This window comes from Brugia malayi (assembly GCF_000002995.4).
Source record: "Brugia malayi strain FR3 genome assembly, contig: Bm_v4_Chr4_scaffold_001, whole genome shotgun sequence".
In the NCBI taxonomy this organism is placed as follows: domain Eukaryota; kingdom Metazoa; phylum Nematoda; class Chromadorea; order Rhabditida; family Onchocercidae; genus Brugia; species Brugia malayi.
Window position 1 is genome coordinate 8,723,613 of NW_025062478.1, and position 26,746 is coordinate 8,750,358.

A 26,746-nucleotide genomic window follows, 5' to 3' on the forward strand; every position below is an offset into this window, starting at 1 on the left:
TTAATCAAATTTATCCATTCACTAGTAAGTATCCACTGATTACTTTCTGACAAATATTATTTTGCTAACATAGACAGTGAAACGAAATTTTATGGATATTATTAACATATGATGCCAATAAATTCATTATCATTTGCTTGCTTCTCTTCATTAAAATAAGGAATGTGGGAGGAGAATTCGATAATTTCAACTTTTTTACAAGTCAGTATCAGCCACTTAAATTTATGCTATACAAGTTTACAATCTTAATAGAAGTATTTCGAAAATAGTTTTCGATTTCGAAGAAAAGATCACATTTTGTACTTAATATCGCTTTCAGCCTTTTTCACTTTGCTTCTAATATATTTGCATTATATCATAAGTTGTTAATAAAATTATATTTTTTGTTGGCTAATTACTATGGTTTTCTAGAAATGCTGCTGGGATCAACATTTCGAGATTTAAAAATTTGTAATTGATCTAGGAAAGTTTTTATATTTTGCAGGAATAATGAAGTGCTTTTCAAGCCTTTGATAAATTCAATTATTCCGCTAACTAAGAGTTTAGGTGAAAATCCTTAGGTGGAATATAAAGATCTACTGATAATGAAGCTTTCAAGAAGAAAATCAGCGGAAAATATTTAAAAAAAAGAATCAATGAAAGAAAAAGATTAAATTCCACTCTACTCACCTATTTTCAAATATTTTATTATTATGTTTAAACCTAAAAGCTTTAGTTTTATTAGAACTAATTTCGGAGTTCCATGCTCAAATTCAATCAAACTAATTCAATGCCTATCTTATTTTCCTTTTTGTTCTTTTTTGGTGCAATGCTTCAATGCGAATAATTTGAAACCATCAATTTTCAAAATTCAATCTCTACATGAAATTAATTGATTGCTAAACAAATCTCATTGTGCAAAAAATTTACACATTTAATTTCCATAATACATGTAGCATCTGTTTTCATTAATTCATCTAAATGTGTTACACAACAAATAAACAATAAATAAAAACAACAAATAAAAATTTTCCTTTTCTAACTAAATTCCCACTTTGAGCAATTTGTCAATGACACGATATATAAGCCATACTTAACCGAAATATTATTCGTATCGTTAATGACGGAAATAACATTAGTATTATTGCAGTAGTAAATATATATGTATTTAGCATAATATTCTTTTGTTCATCAAAAATGAATAAATAAAATAGTTACGAAACAGAAATTAAACTATCAAATAGAAATTAAAACGATAATATAACATATAAATATGTTACAATAATATCACATTCAAATTATTGCTTGAAAACATACTTTTTATTAAACAAATTAGACATTACAATAACAATTTTGTTCTTCACTAATTTTGCTAAGTCAACCTGTACATTTAGAAATCTTTACAACAGATCCTACAAAAGCTTGAAAAGCTTTTTCATCTTCTTATTACTCCTTGAAGTCATTATTTTCTCTACCATTAAAAATCTTTGTTTTGTTTACGAAACTTCCTGAAAAGCGATATTGAGCTTAATGCGTAACTGATATTACAAGCTATTTCTGTTCTCTTTCAAACCCATTTTGAACTCAAACAAAAAAAGAAAACCATTGTGAAATACTTTTAGTTAAAATCAATTATAATAAATAACAGTCTAAAATAAATGTGAAATAAAGAAAAATACAACAAACAATAAATCATTAACAAAAGAGCATAAGAAAAGAGATAAGCATTAAAATGATACATCACATTATTATCATCTATCTTCCTATCACTATGAAAATGCAAAAGCTCAACCTAATAATATAAGATGAAAGACAACTATTTGAGGTAATATTTTTATTTAATGATATTCATTAAAGATATTTATGTTTTATAAGTGTGATGTTTGCATGTCTGATTTATGCATTAATGAGTTTAAGAAGAGGCGACTATCAACAAATATGTTATTGTCTTAGACACTTGTTCGATATCATTAACTATATGGTTCTTCATTTAGTCCAAATTTGAAAATAAAAACGAAAAAAAAAACCAAAGGTCATATTGTCTTTAGTCGTAAGAAACTTTACTACATCTTTGTTTATCCAAAGCTAGAAAAATATTTATCTTCAGAGAGACTTTCAATTTCATTTATTGGTAATCAATAAATATAGTAAATGAAACAAGCAAATTAATTAGATTACTTTCCAAGACAAATTTTGCAATTAATATAAAAAATATTGGTGTTTTTCAAATTCTCCAACTTCCATATTGTTAACAAATTATTATGCGTTAAATGCAGTGATCATCAGAGAAGCCACACAATAATTTAAAATAAACTGATTAATTAGTTTAAAATAAATCATAAATTGTTTTTCTAAAATAGATCAGTGATTTGTTCCAATGTCACATTTGTTAGAAAAAAAGTAGCACATCAGTATCCTTCTGATCTCATTCTATATCACTTATCAGAACGACTAATTCCATTTAATCATTTCAATGTTAGCAAGCAAAAACGATGCAATTTTCGTTTCTTTCAATGTTGATTCATTTTGTTGGCATTACATAACGGATAATTTATTCAAAAACAAATCATATAAAAGCTGAGACATTCCAATAATTTCAACTCCATTATAGTTGAAAAGAAAGAAAGATAAATGAATAAAGAAAAGATTTGAGACAACAGCGCAGATAAGACTTTCTTTTTTCTTTAGCTGTATTTTTATGGTAATGCAATTAAATAAAAGTGCTTTGTTGCTCAATATATATGTTTGTCTATTTTGGTGATGAAGTCGAGAAATGTTTAATATCAAATTAGATGATTAACAAAGAGCGCTGCTTTCTGTTCAATTCATTTCAGTACAGTTGGACTTGAACATATTTTCTGGATGATTTCCTTTCGTTTCCTTCCTTTCCTTTTGGTTCAATTCCTCAAACTAATACTTTTTACATTATTATAATGGAAAATAGACGAAAATTTCATTCTGTTTCTTTCTTTCTTTCTTCTCTTCTTTCATTCTTTCACTTTTCATTATCTCTGTTAACACTTCTCATTTCCTCTCTTCTTTCACTTCAATTTTATTTTTTTAATTTCATTCTAATGATAGCATAAGTGGAGGTTTTTTTTTCTTCTAACAACTTGTTTATTTTTAGTTGTGTTAGCATAATTGTTTAAAATTTGACACATATATATGTATGTGTGCATGTGTGTGTATGTGTATGTGTGTGTGGTGTGTGTGTGCGTGCGTGTGTGTATGTGTGTTTGGTAATTTTGTCTTTCATAAAGGGAAAAAAGAAATCGAAATTGAAATGCTTCAATTCAATATTGCGCTTTTTTGATACTTCAGGAAAGAAAATGAGCTGAAAAAAAAGCAAGGATTCGCATTTTTTTCTGTTTCTTTAAACATACTTAAAATGTGAGATTATCTTTTGTTTAAAATGAGAAAAGATAAGATTAGAACGATGCTAATATAAATATTTAATTAGACATCTTATAAAAGTCCCAAAAGTTTAGTATTAATTTAGGTTTTTCCAAATATATGCTACTCATTTGCTTTCTCATATACAAAAGTTTATTGTGTTGGAGCTTCTTCCTAAACTTACATCTTAGATTTTTAATAATTGGCGAATAAAAAATATTTCTCAAGAGATGAAATATCGGAAGTTAAAATTTAGTAAACGAGTATTTATCATTACTTGAATTAATCTAAGATAGTTAAATGATAAATAATTGAGTTAGCTATATAAGTAAATATGGAAATACAAATCAACAACAACAAATTTTGTTCCGCTTCGTAAGCAAGAGTGATAATTAGAATGATAAAGAAGCAAGCAAATGTAAAAATATTTTAATTAAATAAAGATTATCAATTGGTTAAAAAAGATGACAAGACTAAGCGATTTAGTGAAAAATTGCCACTAATGCGAATTAAATGAAATGAATCGGTGAATCAATATAAAAGCAATAATAATTTCATGTGAAGTATTCCAGATTGTGCTTTCTTTTAAACGAAAAAGAGTAGTTAAAGCATATCTCAGCTAAATTTTTGAATTTCAATTCAAAATTAACAAATTATTAGAAGCAATTTATCATTTCTTTTTATTAATTTATCAATTTATTATTACTATATAAAATTCAAGTATTAAATTTAAGATGAATTAAAGCCTCGAAATGTGTTTGCAAAATACGTCGAGAAGGCTAAAAAAAAGGACAAATTTATCAATTTTTCAATGTAGGACGCATTGCTTGAAAATATTTGATTAAATCAACGAAGAGTTTCTCATTCAAAGCAAAACATCACTGATACTTTCATATGTGAATTTTAAGTGTCATTTGCACAGTTTCAATTTCAATTAATTACACAACTTCCGCTTATATATCTTTCAGGTGCAAGCAATTTTACGCTTCAGGCTATTATTTATTCATTGAGGGGAAGCGAAATGATGAAGGAAGTATTTTCATTACTCAAATCAGTCCATTTTAAATAGAAATCTCCTCTCCTTTCTTTTTAATTTTTCCGTTCTTTGTTTTTGAAAAGTTAAGAAAAGCTGATACTTGTCATTTTATTCTAACAATCCTTATCATATAATCTTCTAAACTGCATTCATCTTAAAATACAGTACATCAACTATCGAAACGAATCTAAATAATGAACATTACTCATGCTAAGTTTATTATCACTGAAGTCGTTTCATTCAAAAAAAAGAGAAGACAGAAACTTTTAAATTGTAAGAAAAATATTTGACTATTCATAATTCAACTAAGTTTAACTCAAACTCAAAAATATTTTAGAGGTTGTATACATAAAACAAAAGGATGATTAAGTTTACATCACAAATTAATTCAACATTTGGCTCAATTTAGCTGAATCACCAAAGATCCTAAATTAATCTAAACAATTAACGTTATTATTGTTAGCCTTATTATCTATGAAGTCATTTCATTCAAAACATATATATTCGTTTTTTTAAGTTAAACTCAAATGAGCCATGAATAGCCAAAGTCTAAAATGTTGCAAAAGGCTTCTATATGAATAAAATTTTTTTGTTAACTTCAAAATGGTCACAATAATTCATGAATTCAATTTTCAACCTTAAAGATACTAGAATTGTCATCTCTTCGTCCTATTTAATACTGTAATCATATTTTATTTATTTTCTTCAAACAGTGTAACATTAGAATCAGTTACTACTACATATCATACAAAAAGAAATTCAAACCATTAGTCACTAGACCGTAGATTTTGTTTATTTTATTTCAGTACTATATTATTTAATTCTTTTTTATTTTTATAACTCCCAAATCTGTTATTTAATTCAAATTAATTATAGTTGATAGTAATAGCAATTCTTCGTTGGAAGACTTCGACAGATCGCTTTCAGTGAGAATTGTTTACATATGAAAATAGTTTTTGAAGAAAATAAGAAACTTTTTGAATATATAACTAAAAATAGTTATTCTTAAAAATTACTTTTCTTCTAATTTGCAAAGTGTTCCTAGAAATTAATATTCCTTTGTAAATTTATTTGTGGAATGAAAAATTTTGGAAATATTCCAGCTTGCCAGAAATAAATTTTCAGATACGTTTTCAGAATAATATCTTCTCTCAGTCAATATCACATGTGTAAATGTAACATGGCATGAAGAACTTTTTGGTATCATTTGATAAAATGTAAAAACATTTGATGGTGATGCTAAAGAGAATGGCAATGTACCCTGCTTACTTCTTCTAATTATCTTATTTAATTAAAGCATAGCATTTCTGTCTATCATATTAGCTCTTATATTTTTTCACAATGCATATCTTAAAATTTTGTAAGAATTATCATTTTTAAGATAAACTTGAAAAGCTTCAAATTTTAAGTTTTAAAATGAATTTTAAAATAAAATAGGATTTTCTAGCAAACAATGGAATTAAACAGTGCTAGTGTAATCAGGAATGACACAAGTGCTACAGAGATTACAATTCTATCAGCAATTCCTGATGTGATTAAAGAAGTGCCAACACTTGAACCAAGATGCTATCTCAATGACACGAAACATTTGACTGAGCGCTTATGGCTCGTAACAATCCTTGGCTCAGCTCTTAGTACTATCAGTATTGTTGAGAATGCTTTCCTATTCTTAATTTTTATCACTACCAAACAGCATCGTCGCAGTCATTCGCTCTATTTATTACTTCTGGCACTTACTGATATATTTATTAGTTTAACTTATATATTAATAATGTCTGTAAAAGTGCTCTGTCAATACAATGAATGGGTTTTCATGAAAAAAATTTGGTATGTTTACATTTTAAATATAATTCTTTTTTTTGAAAGCTAACGAAAATTTTCAGTATGCAAAAAGTAAGGGAAAAGAAACTATGAATTATTTTTGGACTTCGACTTATTTCTGTTCTGCCAATAGAAAAAGCGCTAATTTATTAATTACAAAATAGTTTTTTCAGGATGACATATGTAGTACCAATGATGACCATGTCGCATGTCGCCATAACCGCCTCATCCTTTCTTATCGTTTTCGCTACCGTAGAGAGATTCTGTATCACCGCTTCAAACCATTATGTCGAATTTTTGCAGAATAATCGCTGCTACATAGCTTTGTTAGCTGTATTAATTGGTGTGTTCACCAAAGGAACACTGATACTTGAGCTTAAGGTTGAAATAAATTTCAATTTTAGCGAAATAAATTTTTGGTATTAAAAAAATAATAGTCCTATCATAATTTTAGTTTTAACTTTGCAAAAGAAAATACAACCTCGAAAGGCAATTATAAATTAGTATTCTAACTGAAAAATCAGATCTTATAGCAGAGCATTATGCCTTATTTTTTCATTATGCTATTCAGTTATCTGAGTTTTTATTTCACCTGCCATTTTAGCCATTGCTAATTCAAGCTTTCTATCCATTACTTATAAATAATATTGACTCGAAGCGTCTTGAATACATCAACCATCATCCCTCTAGTAAGAGTTAGACTTAAATTCATAAATGCAACTAAGGCTAAATGATTATCATTCATCACTTCATCTACCTGTATGCATCAAAATTTGCAGCCAATTCATAATTCGAATTGTACTGGAACAATAAATGAATATCGGCTGGAGATAACAGCATTAGTAAGCCATAACGAACACTACAAATTGTTTCGTTTTTGGTTTCGCAATATTGTTACTATTCTATTTCCATTTTTCACATTGATATTCCTAAATGCTCGAATTGTTAATGAGCTGAGGAAAAATTTTATTGCTGAAAAGCATAATATGGAATTAACGCATGCTACTAATGCCAAAGAGCGAAAAGTTTGTTCAAATATTCTAATTCAAATCTTCAAAATTCTAAAATGAATAAAAGAAATATTTTTTTCTAATGCTTAAAAATTTATCTAATTGCGAAAATAATTATTTGTATTGATAAATTTCTATAATTTGCATTATGTAACTGTTTTTTTTTTTTTTGCACTACAAATTTTGAAATGGGCGATTTAAGTCTTTTAACTATATTGTAAATGAATTTGTGAAGTTAACAGAATGACATTACGTCATCAATTTGATTACTAGTGCATGCATGCATTCCCAGTACAGTGAAATACGCTATAACTTCCTCAGCTAATATTGAAAGAATTTGCAGGCTCGAATTCGAGCAGCTACACGAACTTTAATGCTTGTTGCTTGCACTTATCTTCTAGCAAATATGCTCAATGTCATTATAACCATTTGGGAGCACATCGATGCGACATCACTTTTCAGCAGGTACAATAGCACTTCAAACAGTATTTTAAAATTTGGAAAAAAAACGAAAATTCAGTTAAGATTCATTTCATACTTGCGAGATTAAACTCTAATTTCTATTAATCCTATCTAGTATTACACTATTAGCCTTCTAAGGGTGATTAATTATGATATTTTAACTTATTTCATCTTTTGGTTTATATAATAATATTTCAGACTAATTGTTGAATTAAATTCTTCTCTCTTAGCTAATTCAAAAGCATCGATGTGTACGAGAAGCAACCATTCCATCGAAGAGCATATTAAATTAGCATATAAAAGTTAATTAAACTATTATAATACAAAATGCTAAACTTTTTATTTTCAGTTTTTTGGACTTCTACATCTTTAGCGTTGATACGGTATCGTTGTTGACCATAGTGGCATGCGCTTTACGGTTACCCATATATGCAAGTTGTCAACCAGCGCTTCGTGCTGAACTGATTCATTTTGCAAAATCATTTTGTAAGAGGCCAAGACACGTGAATGACGGACGTAATGAAGCACTACTTATTAATCGTAATGGTACTATCAGTGAAACATTGTTCAATGAATAAACAAGAAATAGAAATCAAAGCTATACAAATGTTTACCATTAATTAAATGAAAAAAAGACAAAAAAGCTAGTCTGTAATGTGCCATCTACTTTTGTTGCTTCATTTACTTTATGTTGCAGCTCATATCATACCAGGTAAGGCGCTTATTGCTATAGGGCGCTCATTCCCCAAACATTTTTAATGCATATAAATGCAGGTGTCTGATTTCAACAAATAAAGTAACTTTTACGTAAAAAAATCTCGAATTCGTTTGAATTGTACACATTTGTGGTATATAAACACGTAATCGTTTTTTCATTATTTTTGAAAGAAAGTGAAGTTTTTATTTTAATTTCTTACAAATAAGATTGAAAATAAATAGAAAGCAAAAGAAAACCGGTGACTATCATGACATCAATAGAATTCATCTAAAGAAATTTCAATTTATTTACTTTTTTTATTTAAGCAGCTGATTACATTATGATGTTTAGTTGTTAGCTAGACTATAGCACCTGTGATATTACTGTGATGAAAGAAAGCTTAGCAAATTCCATTAGAACAAAGCAGAATGGTGTGATAAAGTTTTACTAAGGTACATAAGTAACTGAGAAACAATGAAAATATTATATTAAGAATGCATGGTATTATTTTCTAATTTTTGCATATATTTCTTTGCATAATTTCAAAATTTATGGTTTTAATATTATGTTCCAATATGATGAATATTGGTTTTGTTGAGCATTGATAAGGCGACTAATAAATTCCTTCAAATTATTAGTTCTTGCAATTAATACCATTTAAATGCTCAGAATTATTAACATTTGCATGATCTTAGAGAAATCTCTCTCTCTAATGATAAAACTTGAAATGAATCACTTTATCAAAATTATCACCAAGCTCTGAATATTTAATTATCTAAAGTATTCTCGCATGAGTAATTAGACGGAAATTGCACACGTTTTGATCATTTTACTTTCTTTAGTTCATTATTCTTTCCAAATAAAATGGAAAGAAGTGATTGATGAGTTGACCAAGAAATGATTTCATGCTAGTAAAAGCAGAGATCTTTTAAGTGTTCAATCTATAAATAAAAACACAGACACTTAAGCGTAGTTTAAGCTTCAAGTAGAGTATCATAAATTGGAATAAGCAAAATTTCCATAAATATGGACCTGTTGTTATATAAAAGCACTTACTAATAATAATATTTGTCTTTTCATAATTTGCTTCAAACTTAATTGTTGTTTTACAAGCTCGTGCTTCAGCTGAGAATTGTGAAACAGTTTGGTCCTTTTTTGATTTTTTTTAATATTAAATTTTGATCTTTAAGAAAGTAAGCATAAATAATATCAATTTTCAAGACAAGAATTTTACTCCAACTTTCTGTTGAGGTTTCAAGAAGCAACATGCATTTTCCTCAAAGTTAAGTTTTAACTGAATAGTATGTTTTGTACAGAGTAATCGACAAGATTTCACATTTTTGGTTCGATGTTACTGTATTATGTATGATTATTTCACTTCAAAAAAAAAAATTTCACTGACCTTAAATTTTAACTATTTTAAATTACTTCGTATTCAGCAGTGAATAAAACTTTTTAAAAAAGTTTAATTTCTGTGAAGTTATTAGTGTTCAACATAAAACAAAACAAGTACGTAATTTGTAAATTTTTTTATTTTAATAATGCTCAGAAAATGCAACATTAGATCCAATGACAATAGTAAAATAGCTGTTTGTTATGTTGAGAAGACATTCTTATTTAATAAAACATAGAAATTTAAGAAAATTTTAATGATGCCTCTTCTAGATATCAACAAACCATCAGCATTAAAAAAAAGAAAAGAGCTATGTTTATTAGCTTAACAAATTTCGCTATGGAAACAATTTTATACATTTTATCAACAACAATAATGATCAGTTTTCCATTCATGCAATGTTTAAGTAAAAGAAAAAGTATTAATTTATTGAAATAAATAATTGTATATACATAAATATAAATATATGTAAATATCATAGATGTTCTAATTTGATACATTGATTCTTCAATGTTGAAATCAGTGTTGAAAGATTTCCATCTTTTTTTCCTTGAACTAAAGAATTCAACTAATAAAATCAATCATTACTGGTTTTTTTATTTTTCATTTGCGTCAGCAAAACTTTGCTATTTTAAATTAAGTTAATCTAAATTATCGTACCCATCCAAGAGTTATTTTAATTGGTCGAACTTTGTCCTATTTACAGAAATTTCTAATTAGACATTCAAAATGAAGATTAATCATGTTAATGATTAATTAAGTTTTAGAAAAAGTAGCGCAAAGAAATGACAGTGTAAAAAAAGAATACAGTGAAAAGGATAGCAACTATCAGACGACGATCGATAGGAAGAATAGCGACTATCAGACGACGATCGATAAGAAGAATAGCGACTATCAGACGACGATCGGTGAGAATAGCGACTATCGCAAAATTATCGCTAATAATATTTGATTTAAATATTTGAATGAGCGAAAGAATTTACTCTCAGAAATGGTTTGAGTTATTGCTAATGCAAAAGAAATTTAATTTTTTATAGGAAGCACAAACTAATCATAAAATTCACATTCTAGAGTCAGGAATTAGTACAACGTATATGGTTAAAAATCAAACTGTAACAGAAGATACCGGTCTTGATACGGTAAGTCTTCTTCTTATCAGTTTTCAGCATGAAATAATGAAGAATATAGTTAAGTTTGATATTATTGTTTGCTTCATGCTAATGCTTTTTGATATCATGAAGTATCGCCCGAAATGAAATATTGTTTAATGAAAGATTTTCAATTTGACAAACTTTTTAGATGCGGGATATGGGAAATCTCAGTAAAGCACTTTTGGATACGATAAGTATTTTGCCGGTAATATTTCATGAAATATTTCCAGCCATCTAATGTTTACATAATTTTTTATTTCTAAGTAATTATGAATTGGTATCACTTGCAAGAACTTTTATAAAGTTAGCAGGATAGCAGGAAAAGAATTATCTTTTGTCAACCAACCTCATTCTAAAAAGTTCCAACTTTTTTTATAAAAAAACTTTCCATTTTTCATAGCAAATAATTCACAACGAGTAATTTCATTTTCTATCTCTAAAGAATACGAAAATCTGAAGAATTCGGTGTTAAAATAAAAAATTATAGAATGAAACCACCGGTATGGGCGAAAGGTCAAAAGCTAATGAAAAGCGCTGCGCGGGAAACAGAAAAGTCAAAAAATGACATTTAATGTCTTCGTTGCAAATATTACCATATTATTCTCTTTAATAAAATGAAACTAGTTGAATTTGCAATCTGAAACGATTAATTAATTAGTCTACTCGACTAAACAATCTATTAATTAGTTCATTTTATCGAACTACGTATTCATATTTCTCTTAAGTCGAATAATAATTGATGAAATGAATACAACCAAAGTAACCATAGTTGTCCAAATGGCCAAATAGCTAAGTCGGTTACCTTAACCTGATTTTGGTTGCTTGCATACTTTTTACTAGTAATTATCTTAATTCATAGTTGTTCAATATAATAACTCATGAATTTTTTCCGGATGTCTAATAAAGCTAATTGCTTTTCGACTATCTGCAATCGACTAATTGGCATTTTATCCGTACGATTATGCAAATCTTTTTTTTTTTTGAATAGCCACGTGATTTACACAGTCACAAAGGACTATTTCAGTCTCTTACTATTATCAGAATTAAGCCTATGTTTAGTCTTACCAATAGCCTAATACTTAGCAAGATTTAGCAAAGAGAGAATGAACATCACAGAGAGATTCCATCGCATATCATAACATTTATGAGTAGTAATATAACTGAACTAGGCTAAGCTAATAGATCCAGTTCATTAACTTGATCAGATTTAATGATGGAATATAGCATTATTGATTAATTCATTGATAATATCATCTAATAATTCATTTCTTATCGGATGTCGTAACAACGACATGATGATGATGATTTCTTTTGTTCTGCCTTGATGCCTATGTTGACAAATTTGTGTTAAATGAAAGATTGTGCTTGAATTGTCAACCAATTAAAATTGCATGTGAATTCTCTTTACCTTAACTGAACAAACAAAGTATATTACAGTATGGCAGAGTGCAAGTTCATCAGAAGTGAGAATTCGCACTTATCTTGTAACTTACGTCAAAATGAAAAACGAAGGAAAAATTTTTTTTTGAAATAATTCTTATTTGAAAAGACACTTTCAAATGCATAATGAAGGCTACTTTCTCTCTTTACATCATTGTTATCTTTTGTTACCCTAAAAAATTTAAGGAAATTAGTATAAAAGTGCAAATTAATTAAAATAGAAAATATGTACAGGAATCGTTAATCACAAAGATTATGTACATTTTCTAAAATTTATTTTATTGCTTATTTGTTCGGGAATAATAACGAGAGTTAAATTATAGTTATTCAAAAATTTCATTTAGTTTAGGAGGACGTAAGAGGATATCAGGAAAAGCTAATGGAGAAATGAAAGAAAGGATGAATTTGAAGTTGAAATTCCACAAATTGTAATGATTGAAGCGTCGTAATAAAAATCAGTTAAATCAGTTACATTTATAATAACATTCGAAGTTGAGGAACAAATTTTTTTCAATTAATTTAGTAAGAGCGGTGAAGTTGAAGAAAAAGGGATTGAAATTGTAACATTACAGCACGGAAAAGACATGTTGGGAATAACTATAGAACGGATAACTTTAATCAAGTCAACGACATTTACGGAGATAGATGTGACGAACAAGAATTTAAATTCAACCAGTTCAGTTGTGTTTACTTTCCGGAACGGCTGATTGAATATCAGACAAACATTTTACTTACTGGCACTGTATCAATTCTTAGTTAATAAGTCTTTTAAAACTTCAAATTAAGTTAGGGATTTTTAGCCCTAATTTAAACGAAGCAAATTCTAACTAGGCAATCGTTTCAGAATTTCTCAATAAAACATGAATTAATAATTGATAGAAGTGCTTTTAGAAAGTAAATACAGACTAAATCATCACTCCAATAATTTCTGAATTTCTTATACAATATTTGATTACTTCAGAATATCAATATAAATACAATTGCATAATCAGTCACAGATAATTTTTTAGGATTTTGATGAAATTTACATAGAATTCAAAAGATTGCGAAAGTTATTACAAAAGTTGGATGCAATACAGCATGAATATCTTTTGATAATTTTATTTCATTGTAAGCAGGTCACCTGATTGCTATTTGTCAATTCAATTCTGATTTAAATGTTCATCTAATAGTAAGAGCACATATTTTTGCATAGATATTTTACTTGATTTTAAAGAAGATAACTGATATTTGATAATTTCGTATGCTTATACATAAAGCTGCTTATATACATCAGCAGATCAGAAGCATTCACTGTTTTCATTTAAATTTTGGAGAAAATACCCATGCTTATGTCATTTTTGTTAACTAACCAATGAAGTAGCATCGATAGCAATTAATATGATTCTTCGTCTAAAATTTACAATGAATCTACATATTGTAAGTACAAAAAATCAATTAAAAGCTTCCAAGGCCAGGAGTAATTTTGAAATTGAAACTTTCAATGCGTTGAATTTTAATTCTTTAGATTTATTAGCAATAAGTGAAATGCTACGAATATTTGTCGAAATAGCGCGTTTTATTGCAAAAGCAATTTTATTCATAGTATCAGCAGAAATAACTATGATTGTATTAATTGTTCAATGTTGTTCAATTAAAAAGCGTAACCGTACCATTTATACTGAAGAAATAATATGATTAACTATCGGATGTGAAATTAATTAATTAATTAACAGAATATTTCTTAATAGGTATTATTCGGAAACAATTCTGATTATTGTATAATGTTGAATTAGTTTTTTGAGCTTTGTTGCTTAGCCTTTTCTTATTCCTATTGTTATATTGATATTGTTATATCTATAGGCGTTAATATTTACCAAAAAGGAAGACAAGTTAGAAAATATGAATCAAAATCTAAAGTTCAACAAGAAGCAGCTTGTAAGCTAAACTTTAAAATTATACCTTGAAATAATGCAATTGATTATATTGTGCTGTTGATGATCATGAAAATAAGGAAAAGTGAGAAAGAGTGCTTTCTTTTGTAACTTTTCCTACCTGAAATTTAAAGTGGGTAAAGCTTAAATGTAGCAACAGTCTTATTCATTATTTCTGTTTTAGATACTCTGAACTATTTATATTTTTTTTTAGAATTAAACTTTTTACTGCTAATTTTTAGCACTTAATTTCGAAAAAGTTTACAAAGCGATGGGAAGAGACGTGGTAGCTACAAATCCCAGTACTACTGTAAATGTTTGTCTTAACCAATTCTTATTTGCTATTTGAGTGGGAATAGGAGTTTTGAGAAGGAATAATCAATAAACTATTATTTTTTAAAATCTTCTATGAGACTTTGTGCAACGAAAAATCAGGAATTAGAAGACGGAACTTAAAAAGAAACAAATCAGGTATGGTATTTTTTCTTTTATATTTTACGTTTTGAAGGAAACAAAAACGAAAAACGCTAAATTGCAGAAGAAGCAGCAAGCAAACTTCAAACAATCGCCTCCTTTGATAGAAAAATTACCGCAGGTGTCTTTCCTTAAAAAATATTTTATAATTTAAAGACTGAATTTGTGGAAAGAACAAATCTCATTTTTGATTCTCTTCTGTTTCTATTATTGCAAGAGAAATTGTACTTTCATCACTCATTGATCTTTTATGGTTTGAATAAATTCTTCTCACAAACACTGATTAGGCTCGTTATCATAAAAATAGTAAAAATGATGAATTGGAACTAGAAATAACTTCTGAATCAAGAAGAAACCTCGGAGTAAGCATTTCCAAATATCGTAACGTCAAACCGAAAGATCAAACGTTCTTTAGATGAAATCCTTATGAGACATTGTAATTGCATACGAAATGCAACCAAATAAAAAAAAGTATTTAGGGAGAAAATCATTCAATGGTAGTTGTAATCGAAAACAAAAAAATGGATGATGAGAATGGAATGAGTCCAAAAATAAATGGCCTGGTGTCGATGAAGCCTGAACAGAAACCGGAAGTAAATAATTCAATGGAGAAAAAGCTTGAACAAGATGATGCAAAGAAATCTTATAGTATTGTAAAAGAATCTATGAGGTATAACGACTCGAAAGAGAAATGCAGAAACGATTCTGAAACCTTTCCCATTCTTTCTGCAACTCACTTTAAAGAATCCGATAAACAATTGCTAGCCCAACAGATGCTAGGTCTAGAATCCATACCTAGCAAGAAGGAATCCGTTCAGGTTAAAGTCATTTTAGATGATAAACCAGAGGCATTAGATTTTTCACGAGTTTTATTAAAGAAAAATGAAAATGATAAAGTAAAAATGAATGAATTAGAAGGTAATAATCCAGTATCTGAAGATAAGGAATCAGAAACTGGCGATGAATGAAAGTTATTTGTGAATATTTCCAGTTGTTATACAACTTTGCTAATTAATAAATAAATATTTGCATTTCCAGTTGTTATGCAAAACCTAATTTAATGAATAAATCACAGCAAGTGTACATAGTTCGGCTTAAGAAAGTAAATTTAAAGCTTTTGTCATTTCCATCATATTTACACAAATAGAATAACATCCTCGAATTAAAAACTTCTTTTAATCGTTTTAAATTTAATATAAGCATGTTTTGAAAATATATTTCAAACAGATTATAAGTTTCTTATATAATTCAAACTATTCTATTCTTTATTTTGATTTATAAAAACATTTTTTATAAAAAAAAGAACTTGAAAAACTTAATTTTCTTAAATAATTATCACTTCTTTCTCTTCCGAGTTTCTAACACCGATGTCACAGAAGGAGTAAAAAATGTTCTTCCAGAATTGTCAAGGAAATATTTTACTGATCATAGTAGTAGCGTGCATATCTGATATTTAAATATCTCCTTTCATAATTTTATTCCTTAATGAATAAAAGAAAAACTACTTAGTAAAAAGAAAAAAAAAAAAAAAAACTATCTTTGAAAGCAATTTTAACCAGAAAGAAATTTTCTAAATGAACTTTCTGTTTGAACTTTCAGATAATTTTTTGTTTTAATGCTTTAATTAATATTTTCCAAGATTTGAAGTTTAGTTCGGAAATCAGAAAAAAAGTGACGAAAATATTATATCATTTCATATAAATTAATTTTGAATAGCAAAAGTTTTTTAAAAATATGCAAATTTTGTGAAAAGTGATATAAATTTAAAAAATTCTTGCCCAGTCTCAATCTCATCTCAACTCATTTTCCAGTGATCCATCGGTTGTTTAATTTCGATTTTGAAAGATTTGAGGAAGGGATGGAATTTAGGGCTTAAATCTATCAATTTCTATATAATGTCATGGTCATTTTCATAGGAATTACACTTTTAGTTCGAATAATTGAAGATTACTTAGAATTTGTCAGAAGTAAAAGTTCTTTTGAAATTATTAGTGCTAATAAGTAAATGCTAATGAGGCAAGTTCATTATTAACGTCAACATTTTTCCACTTCTCAATTTACTACTACCAATTAAATTTATTCCAAATGCCAGGTGATACTATAAGTGATTCTGATCAGTACAATTCCATTCTTTGCTTCTCATTTATGATAAGATGAATTTTCTTAAAATTAATAGATTGAGGACTATGAATTTGATTACAACTGTGATAATCACCGTATTACTCAGTCAACGATTGATACAATGCGATGAATGCGATGTGAAATTACTTAAAACGGTCAGTGGTTTACTTCCTTTTCATTCTATCAGTCTACTGGTGTTTATGTTTAAAATAAGCCATTAGAATACTTTTATTATTAGTAGCACTAATTATTCCACTTTTTTTTCAAATTAGATCTTTGAAAGAGTTTTATTGCTGAAATTCAAAATTGTATTTTCAATTGATTAAATATATTTTACTGTAGGCATTCCCGGATCCGGATTATTTGATATATGGATTAAGGGAGGACAGAAGCATTCTCCTTTTACCGAGTGATATTGTAAATAATGATTCGGTGTAAGCTCTTCTTCTATTTTATTCAGAAATAAATTATTTTTTCTGGAATTTGAAATAAATTAAAAAGAAAAGAGGTACAAATATTGAGGCTTTAAAACAGGAGAAATATAATTTGATACTGTTAATCTAAGAGGATTCATTTTCTTACTAAATTTTGAAACAGAATGATCTAGCTTCTATTTTTTCCAGTTTTTTTTCAAAGAACTGTTAAGAGCTAATCTTAATCATATAATATATTTTTGAAATAAATTATCTCTAGCAGAGAAGCCATGTGAAATTAAAATATCTGAATTTCTTGACAGTATGCCTACTTACTATTTTAATTAGTTATTTAATTAATTAAAGGAGCGAAAAACTACCAAGTTTATTAGATGATGGCCTTTCAAAGGGACCAGACATTAATCATTACGACGTAAGTTAAATATTTCTGTATTGTCATCTTATACAAATATGAAGAAGCAAAGCCATCTTAAAAAGGCGTTTTTATCGGAAGTTTAAATTTCATTTATTAATAAAATGGTTTTAATTATGAATAACAATAAGGGTTGAATAAATAATAAAATTTGCTTTCTTCAACATATACACTAAAAACGTTTTCGGTATTTTTTTTTTTGGTTTACTTAGTACAATTAAGTAAGACTAGAGAAGTCCAAATGATAATTTTTTAAGATAAATAGCTAATTTCAACTTTTTTTTTTCAGGCGATGTTGATTGAAGTGCACGGCTTATTACAATTTATAACTATATGGCAAGAAATACATAGCACTGGAAGATTGTACACGTTTACACGTCTCTCGTATTTCGAAGCGTTTCGATTGGTGTTCGTACCAACACCCAGCAAAATTGTATATGAAGCAACGTTTACAACATTGATGTATTTCTCTGATTTGGCCCAAAATTATTTCATTTTTAAAACTACCGCTGATAACAAGGTCTTTTTTTATCAGATAGGTGAAGGCCGTACTGGATCATATCAAATTATTTTTGGGGTAAGTTAATTGTTTTGTTATTATTTGCTTTGACGAAATCATTAATAGTTATCATCAACACTTATCATCTCAAGCCGTAATAGTGAAATTAATATATGAGTCCAGTAAAAGAATAAGTCTATCCTAAATATCCAAATAATTTTTATATCATATTTTTTAATATATTAGCTGAAAAAATATTTATTCTTTTTTATTTTATTTCTTTAGTAATCTATTAACCCTTGCCATTTCATTTATAAATATAACTAGCGTAGTAAGCATAAGTTAAATGTGTAATAAATTTATTTTCCTTCTATAACAAAGATTAAAAAATATCCATTTTTCATTTTATTCTTAGTAAAACTGCAAAGAGAAGATGGAAATTGAATAAATAAAAAAAAAAATTCTTAATAATTGAAAATTAAAAAATTCTTAATAATTGAAAATTTATTTTACTGTTTTTAAACTTTGAAAGAATCCTTATCACAAAATGAAGCATTAGCAAAATATATATATATATGCCAAATCATTTATTTAACTATTTTACCTGCTATTTTTGTCACAACTTTGATGGAGATATATATCGAGAATCTTCAAAGTTCCATTTTTTTAAAATAAAATTTTACCGATACATTTCTCTGTCAAAACTATAATTTCGAATATCATTATGAGACTGAATACTTATTGATTTTAAGGTTTTTAATAATCCAAACATGAGTGATGAATGGATTTCAGATATCGAATTAAAATATCGAATTTTCTTTGATAAATAACCTGTTGTAGAGGGCAGGAACGAAATTGTTCATCCAGAAAATAAACAAAATTACTGATCCATGGGTTAATCCAACTGCTAACCTTATGGCTATAAATAAAAAAACAACCAAATGGTAATTAAAATTCGTTTTTCTTTATAAAATCTAAATTTTCTCGAACATTTGCATCATTATTTCTAATTTATTTCAATTTTTAAGCATTTGAAGTATTTTTAATTTATTTTCATTTAATTATAAGGCTGGCACGACGTCAAAAATCAGCGGTACCATTAATAGATTGTATTGCTGAAACAAAGAGTAAATATGGAGTTGGTATTTTGTACGGTCGTAAAAATCTGGTCAATGATTATTATGAAATGGGAGATTCGGCTTTTGATTGTACATCTTAATTTGAATTTTTTCTTTTAAATTTTAAGATGAAAGGTCATATTACTAGTTGATAGATCTGAAATACAATTCTGAAATGTTTCCATTGACATTTCAAGAGGAGTTAAATCAATTGGATTAATGTCTCCTCTAGATTTTCTTGAAATCTCATTCACTGTCCCACTTCGTGTGTTTAAGTTAAATTTAAAATGCAGTTAAATTAGATTCTTTGAAAAAGAAGTAAATTTGTTGTGATTCTTAAATCAGGAATGTTTATATTAAATAATGTATCAAATATGGTAGAAAATTCCACTGACCATTTAACTCTTCAACTGCCATTTTAACGATTGTCTTTTTAGGTGTAATAATAGTACTATTGCAATAGCACTTATTAGTACTGAAATTTAAACTTGGGTTATTTTACCAAATACTTTCGTTCGTTACAGGTAAAGAAACTAAGTGCAAGAAAGGACTCAGAAACAATGGTGGAAAAAGTATGCAATTCAAATATTTCATTTTTTTCTGCCAAAATTTTTCGTCAAAAATAAAAATTTCGAGATTTGAGTATTGATTTAGTCAGACCATATGAAATAACACTTAATTTTGGAATTCATATCAGAAATACCAAACATATTAATATCAAAAATCTATTTTATTTATTTAGGAGATATTTATAGAGAGATTACATTTTTCTACAACCTTTTCGACTCTTCTCTGTTATTTTTTGAAAAGTTTTTTCTTCCTTCCGTTAAAATTAATTGTTCAAGCATATCATGATAAGGAAGTAGATGCGGTACACACAAAAGGGTCAATTTATTTGGGATTTCGAAATGGTTACATATTTTCCTATCGAGTGATTAATGAAAGGGAAAAATTCTCGGAAATATTGTTTTCACTCGATCTCGCGCATCGTACTGCTCAGAAGGGTACAATGTATTTCTTTCTTGTTTACTGAGCAAAAGCATCAAATCGATCGATTACTGAATTTAAAAGGAAAAAATTTTGCAGAAGAACTGGATAAGGACGATGAATTACATTTGTTTTCGACCGATGGCAAAGAAGCAATTGTGGTAATTTGTGGTCCCACAACATATTATCGAATATATAATATTAATCCATGGTTTGTGAATATAAAGTTTTCCTGATGTTATCATCAATATGGCTTGTTATCAGTCTTACATGTAAATGTCTGTATTTAATCAATTATCATGTCACAATTAATGATTATCACCGAAAGTATAAGAAAATGATATTTAATTTTTCAAAAAAGAAGTGAAAACGAAGTCTTTTTTTTGTACGTTTGATCTATATCTGATAATATTTTTGATCTGATAATACTTCCGATAAAGAAAAATAGCGAGAAAATAGTGAAATGATAGTGAGATAAAATAAAAAAATGACTGTGTGTTATGGTTAGATAGTAAACTAAATTTCATAATTTTGCTTTGGAATATTTGATTCTAAATTTTATAATGAAAAAAGTGGAATTGAATTAATGAATGATTTTTCTTTAGGAATGGTATTAAAGTTATCTATTTAAAAAAAGATGATATGACTGTTGTCAAGACACTAAAAAAAAAGTGCCGAAAAGTTGATTATAATGCGAAGCATGCCAAACTGATCTTTTTCATTGATACCTCTACAGCACATGAACTGAAGCTTACTTTTAATCATGATGGAGTTTTAAAAACCTATCCGGATCCAAAGCTGGTTAATTATCTCTTTCATCAATCATTCTGCTTCATGTATTTCTCAACTTCTCATTTTAATTCTTTCAAATTTCTAAGCAACTTTCTCTCTTATTTTCCAAAAAATTTTCAGTGTTTTTTTTTTTTTTTTTGAACATGAAATTAGTTAAATAATTGTTGTTGTTAAATTATCCAAAGGCAACTTGAAAATAAAAATTGTTTCTTTTCCGATTATTTTATTATTCCAATCAAAAAACTGTTTTCGACAAAAAGGTTCAAAATAGTCTTTCTTACCTTGGCCAGTTTCAATGCACAGATTTCTATTTAAAGAAATAGAAACTTTTAGAAGTTTTTCGTGTTTTAGCTAGCAGATTGCGCAATTGTCTTGCTCAAAATAATGCTAAAAATTACAATGTTATCCCACTGCAGTGTAATGCTGCATTCTGCGTGTGATAACTTGCAGATGGTCACGAAATTACTAAGAAAAAATTGAAACACTGATAATCATTTAATGCATCACTATTAAAGTTAAAGTTATCCGATGATTGATAATCTCTGATAGCAAATAATTTTCATCAATTTATTAATGTTTTCAGAATCGATTTGACAATTATCGTGGAAGCCTAAAACCATTCGAAGGCATCGAAAGTCAATGGCCACTTCACCTTCGAAATGGCCGAACATTATTTTATAATGAAAAGTTTGTTTTACTTTTCTTTTATCATTTGTTTCTTACTGAAATTATTTTGTACCGGTAGGAGTTCTTAGAATATCAAAAGCATCATTGATAAGCTTTGAAAGTCCTTTATTTGCTGCTTACCAGAAACTAAATCTGCGATACACTTTAAATGCCTTTAATTTTTAACTTGGTATAACTCTATTATTTTACTATTTTGGATTTAATCATTTTGGTGAACTTTAATATGAGATATTTTCAAGGGATAAAAGCATCGAGATGAAATATGAAATTATAAAGTAAGTAATTTTATTTCTTTCTCTTATAAATCCAATTACTAAAGTTATAAAGCAGCGAACAAAAGCAATTGATGAAACCATGATAAATTAATGAAGCAAAAAGTAAAAATTAAATTTATGAGATAGGTAACCGAAATAAAATTGCTTCAAATCTTCAGAAATAGGTTAAGTATAGAATTATGTTAAGTTCCAATTTAGTTTTTAACGATCAAAATAGAGAATAGCAATTTTAAGTTCTTATTAGTATTTTGAATTCTTATCACTATTTAACTATGGCTATCTTTTCATTTTATCTTTTCAGTTCAAGCCTAAAAACCGTCACCCACACAAAAAAACTCACTAATTATGGCAATTATGTCAAGGCGCTCCTATATTTTCCCATTGAATATATCGAAAATGAGTGAGTCACCCTCTCAGTTCTCTTTATTTTCGATCCTTTTGACATTCAACACAACACCAATAACCTTATCAATTAGCAATGTGATAAACTATTCAGCGCTTAAAAATATGCTCTAAATTAACATATTAAATTGACTTGAACTGAGAATTCGAGTAGTAACACCTAGCATTGAGTTAATTATCCAATTATTAGTTTAAACTATTTTATTAAATTGATTTAGATATATAGAATTATTCCGCAAAAAAACAGAGAAATATCCGATATCGTTCTACGGGGTAGTTAATTGTACCGTTTTTGTGATATTGAAATTTGAGGACTTCGAGAAAGTAAATTTGAAAGGCAGTGGTAAGCATTTCACCATCTTTACTAGAATGTTGTCCTAATAATGTCACTCCAAAGCAAAATAGAATATTATATTTTGATATTTTTGTTGAAATAATTTAATTTTTTCTGATTTAATATTTTCTAAAAATTTGCTCTATAAAATTAGGAATTTTAAGTGACCATTATTTTTTTTAACGAAAAAAAGAAAAGAATTTTAGGATGCGATAAATCGTATAAGATGCGTGCAATTCTCATCGATTCGTATATAACTGTTCTGCGTACTAAAGATGGTGTGAATGTTGAAGGAGTACGAATCAAAGTATCGATTGATTACACGGATATTGAAAAAGGGATCAAGGAGTGAATTTTGTTTCTTGTATCTCTGATATAAGTTTGCTTGTGTTTTCAATAGATGTAAGAAGAAATAAATTAAATACAATTATATCTGTGACATAAGTTTATGATATTGCTGCAGCATAAGATGACGTAACAAAACTTATTTAATTTTTGTATTTAGTAAAATATTTGATTGGAGTAGGTTTTTTTTGACCTCATTGTTAACAATTTTCTGATCAATAATTATGTCAAGCAACTACTAAGTAAATTTTGATATTTTTAAAAAATTAACGAAATTCTTTTTAGATCAGGAGTTGTTGCTTACACGCATAATTTGATTGATTCGGAATTCGAGAAAAATAATTCATTCACTATTGCACCTAATACATTTGATACCATTCATAATATTGATGAGTACACGTATTATCAACATAAGCCACGTACGGAATGCAAGTATCACTTCAGAAGACGAAAAATTACAAGGAGTGTACAAAAAGACATTAAAGACTTGTCATTTCCCGCATTAGCGGTAAGTTCTTTCTATACCATACGGAAATGACGGAAGGCGAATATATCATCAGATAAATGTGCTGGAATTTTAACACTTCAACAATTTCATTTTTCAGGTATCATACAAAAAAATCATGAAGGTTAGCTCATTCAAATTATTTTTTTATATTTCATTCTTTTTCGTTTTTATGTTTTTATCTTTACTTGTGCTCATTGAAATATTTCTTCAAAATGGTAATTCTATTACATTTGGCAAATGTAAACAATGAAGTCTTTCATAGAATTTTATAAAACTTCATAATTTTCAAATCATTCTTGAAATTCATTGTTTTTTAGAAATGATCGTAGTATGAATTACTTCAACGGTACTGTGTGGTTTTTGATATCGAAGTATCACTCAATCACATTCTAACCAACTAATAATTAGTAACTAATTAATAAATATTAGCGTTCTTCTTAGTGCGGACGTAAGAGATTTGATTAAAGGAGATCTGGTGTCATTGTTATGGAAGAATAGTAACAGTATCTAACTCTTATGAATTAATTTTTTTAAAAATAATTTTAGTATCCTTGCGATTTTGAAATGTCCTCAGCGATGTATGATGAGTCGGTTCCTGGAGTAGTTTACGTGATGAGGCGCAAAACTGAAGCTGTGCTAGTGACACCGAATACGATAATTACTGATACCTTGAAGCATGCTCAAAATGAAAAGTTCCTGTCTAATTTCATCTATTCTACATCCTTTCCATATGTTCTTTACAAGTTAGTCATGCAAATCTTCTTTTTTAGTACTTTTTCTCCAATGAACTATGCAACATTTAATTTTTAATCATATAGAAAGTTCATTTGTTATATGCATCTTAAAGATTTCTTCCAATAATCTAAATGATTTAAAAAATTAAATTCTTCATTAATTTTAATTTAAAAATTGCTTAATAGAACAGTTTTTAATCTTAAATGCTTCAATAATATTGCGATGCTTTATAATTTGCAGCGATTCCAAAGGAGCCTCAGTTTTAAGTCTCGAAAATCCTAGCGAGTAAGTTTAGTGCAGCTTTGATTGTTTTTGAAGAGTGTAATTGATTTATTGTTACTTTTCAAAATGATATAATCATGTCTTTTATCATTTTTGAATTAGAGGTGATAAAAATGAAGTAGAAAAAACTCAGTTACATTTGAATGAAATTGAAAATATATAAGCAAACTACGCATACATTAATTTCCTTTAATACAAAAACATATTTTATATAATTTATTTATATAATCTCAAAAATTTCATATGTATCCAAGAAGTGCAAAAATCTTTGCATTTGGTAAAAAGTAGAAATTTTAGCATAAAAATAACCTTCAACACCACATTTGATACTATTGGTATATACACCGGGAAGATTTTGTACCGAGAAGCGTAAGTGTCATTCATTTTGCTCTTTTTTTTAAAATCAGTAAAAGCTGATTTAATTATAGTTTCATAATAATTTACATTAATTTACACTTTCTCATTATTTTTTTTTTTTTTAAAGAAACTTTTTTTCTGTTAACATTCTAGTGAGGCAGCGTATATTTTGCATTCGGAAATAGAAGCAATAGAAGAACGAAGGAATGATACGGTAGCTGTGACCAAAGCTGTAGCTAAACAAGATTTTGAAAGTAATACTTTGTTCAACTTTTTATGAAATATGTTGTTGAATTCAATACTTATGTAGAAGGAACACAATGTTGTAATGACGTACAAACGTGAAAACGTCAGATAAGTTGTTCACGTATTGCAGCATACTTGTTTACTAGTGAGCACTATGCTAAATCTTTCCTCTTTATCACTGACATAAATTAACGCCAAAAATGTTAAATTTATTAGAATATCTTCCAAAATTAATAATTTCAGAAGCTGCGTTTGGAATAGAAAGTGAAATTATTGAAAGGCCAGAATTTCATACTCAAAAATGTCGACTTGTTAATGCGTAAGTGTCATTATAAGATACTTTTTCTTTGCATATTTCTTTCTTGTATTTTTTAAAATTCGTCAACGATAAAGTAAAGAAGACTTCTTAAACTAGCATATCATTGATTCTTGAATTGATCATATTCCGAGTGAGATCAGCATTTCTGCAATCAGCCATACCTAAGATGGTAAAATGTTGTATATAAATTCCACTCCTCGTTGATAGTTACTGGTATGATTTTAATGTAATTTATTCATTTACAGGCCTTTTTTTATGGCATTTATACTAAAAGTTTCCGTTTTGGATATGCTGCTTTTATTGATTTTAATCATTCTTGTTATTTATCATCGAGCACATATTATACCTGCGCGACGTCGCTATAAGATTAAAATGGGCATTTTAAAACATCGTAAGAAGCGTAAGCTACGTGATCGTGCACGTCGACGTTTGCGAAGTATGTTTGTTAAACCTTACAAATTAAGATATCTGAAGATTAAGACATCTTTGACTAAATTGTGACAATTTCTAAGCAGTCCAGTAATTAATGAAGAAAAGTAACTACTAAATTTCATTTCCAGAACTTAATTTGTTACGCCGAAGAAAAAAAATAGTCGAGCAGGAGACAGAAGCAAAGCGACAAGCAAAGCTTATTGCTGCGGCAGTTGGACAATTGGGCGGTGCAGCTGCATCAACTACAGAGAAAAAGAAGTCTTCGTCATCCAGTAGTGATCTAATAACAGCTGGAGCTGAACGCAATGTTCAGGTCAACGTAACGAGCAATTTACAGGGCGAAGAAGGTACGAGTCCTAGGCCAGAAAAGACCTAATTCAAACAATGTAAATGATTGTTTGAATTAAAAACTAAAATATAACATTATTTTAGTTTTTTTTTTTTTTTTCACCTCTTTTTTTGCACTATGTAATTTGATAATAAAAATTTTTGATTGAATTAAATTATCAAAAACTGAGCAATAATATACTATCGTGAACAACGCAAACAACTCATGTTACCTATTCACGTTCGTAACACTCAATCCCTTATCAAAAAATCTTATTCTCTAATGAATTTGGTTGAATCGAACTGATACGTATAGTGCGAGATTGATACAGCTCTTATATGATCAATTTTAGAATTTTCCCGAA

The 26,746-nt window shown here is 27.9% G+C and overlaps 4 protein-coding genes across 4 annotated transcripts; all 4 read left to right on the plus strand.

The window, feature by feature from the left end:
* Positions 1-5,861: 5,861 nt before the first annotated feature.
* Bm3765 (Uncharacterized protein) lies at positions 5,862-8,279 on the plus strand (the record flags this gene model as incomplete). Its single annotated transcript, XM_001894967.1, has 5 exons — positions 5,862-6,235; positions 6,403-6,610; positions 7,009-7,254; positions 7,583-7,704; positions 8,051-8,279. The coding sequence occupies 5 exons, from the start codon at positions 5,862-5,864 to the stop codon at positions 8,277-8,279; spliced, it is 1,179 nt and encodes a 392-aa protein (XP_001895002.1).
* A 1,824-nt stretch (positions 8,280-10,103) lies between these two features.
* Positions 10,104-11,507, plus strand: Bm1432 (Uncharacterized protein; the record flags this gene model as incomplete). Its single annotated transcript, XM_043082170.1, has 5 exons — positions 10,104-10,209; positions 10,559-10,699; positions 10,863-10,930; positions 11,091-11,147; positions 11,430-11,507. 5 exons carry the CDS (start codon positions 10,104-10,106, stop codon positions 11,505-11,507), a joined length of 450 nt encoding a protein of 149 aa, XP_042938104.1.
* Positions 11,508-13,909: 2,402 nt separating this feature from the next.
* On the plus strand, positions 13,910-15,737 carry Bm10517 (Uncharacterized protein; the record flags this gene model as incomplete). Its single annotated transcript, XM_001894968.2, has 5 exons — positions 13,910-14,024; positions 14,225-14,299; positions 14,538-14,611; positions 14,804-14,890; positions 15,249-15,737. 5 exons carry the CDS (start codon positions 13,910-13,912, stop codon positions 15,735-15,737), a joined length of 840 nt encoding a protein of 279 aa, XP_001895003.2.
* Positions 15,738-16,955: 1,218 nt separating this feature from the next.
* Bm10521 (Uncharacterized protein) lies at positions 16,956-26,430 on the plus strand (the record flags this gene model as incomplete). The annotated part of the gene is made up of 24 exons (XM_043082171.1): positions 16,956-17,045; positions 17,233-17,324; positions 17,670-17,736; positions 18,026-18,313; positions 19,076-19,179; positions 19,304-19,443; positions 19,878-19,925; positions 20,199-20,357; positions 20,440-20,551; positions 20,946-21,141; positions 21,716-21,819; positions 22,059-22,094; positions 22,396-22,494; positions 22,715-22,839; positions 23,037-23,178; positions 23,461-23,683; positions 23,781-23,804; positions 24,230-24,426; positions 24,659-24,703; positions 24,998-25,069; positions 25,211-25,311; positions 25,547-25,622; positions 25,868-26,058; positions 26,183-26,430. The coding sequence occupies 24 exons, from the start codon at positions 16,956-16,958 to the stop codon at positions 26,428-26,430; spliced, it is 2,979 nt and encodes a 992-aa protein (XP_042938105.1).
* Between the last annotated feature and the right edge of the window lie 316 nt (positions 26,431-26,746).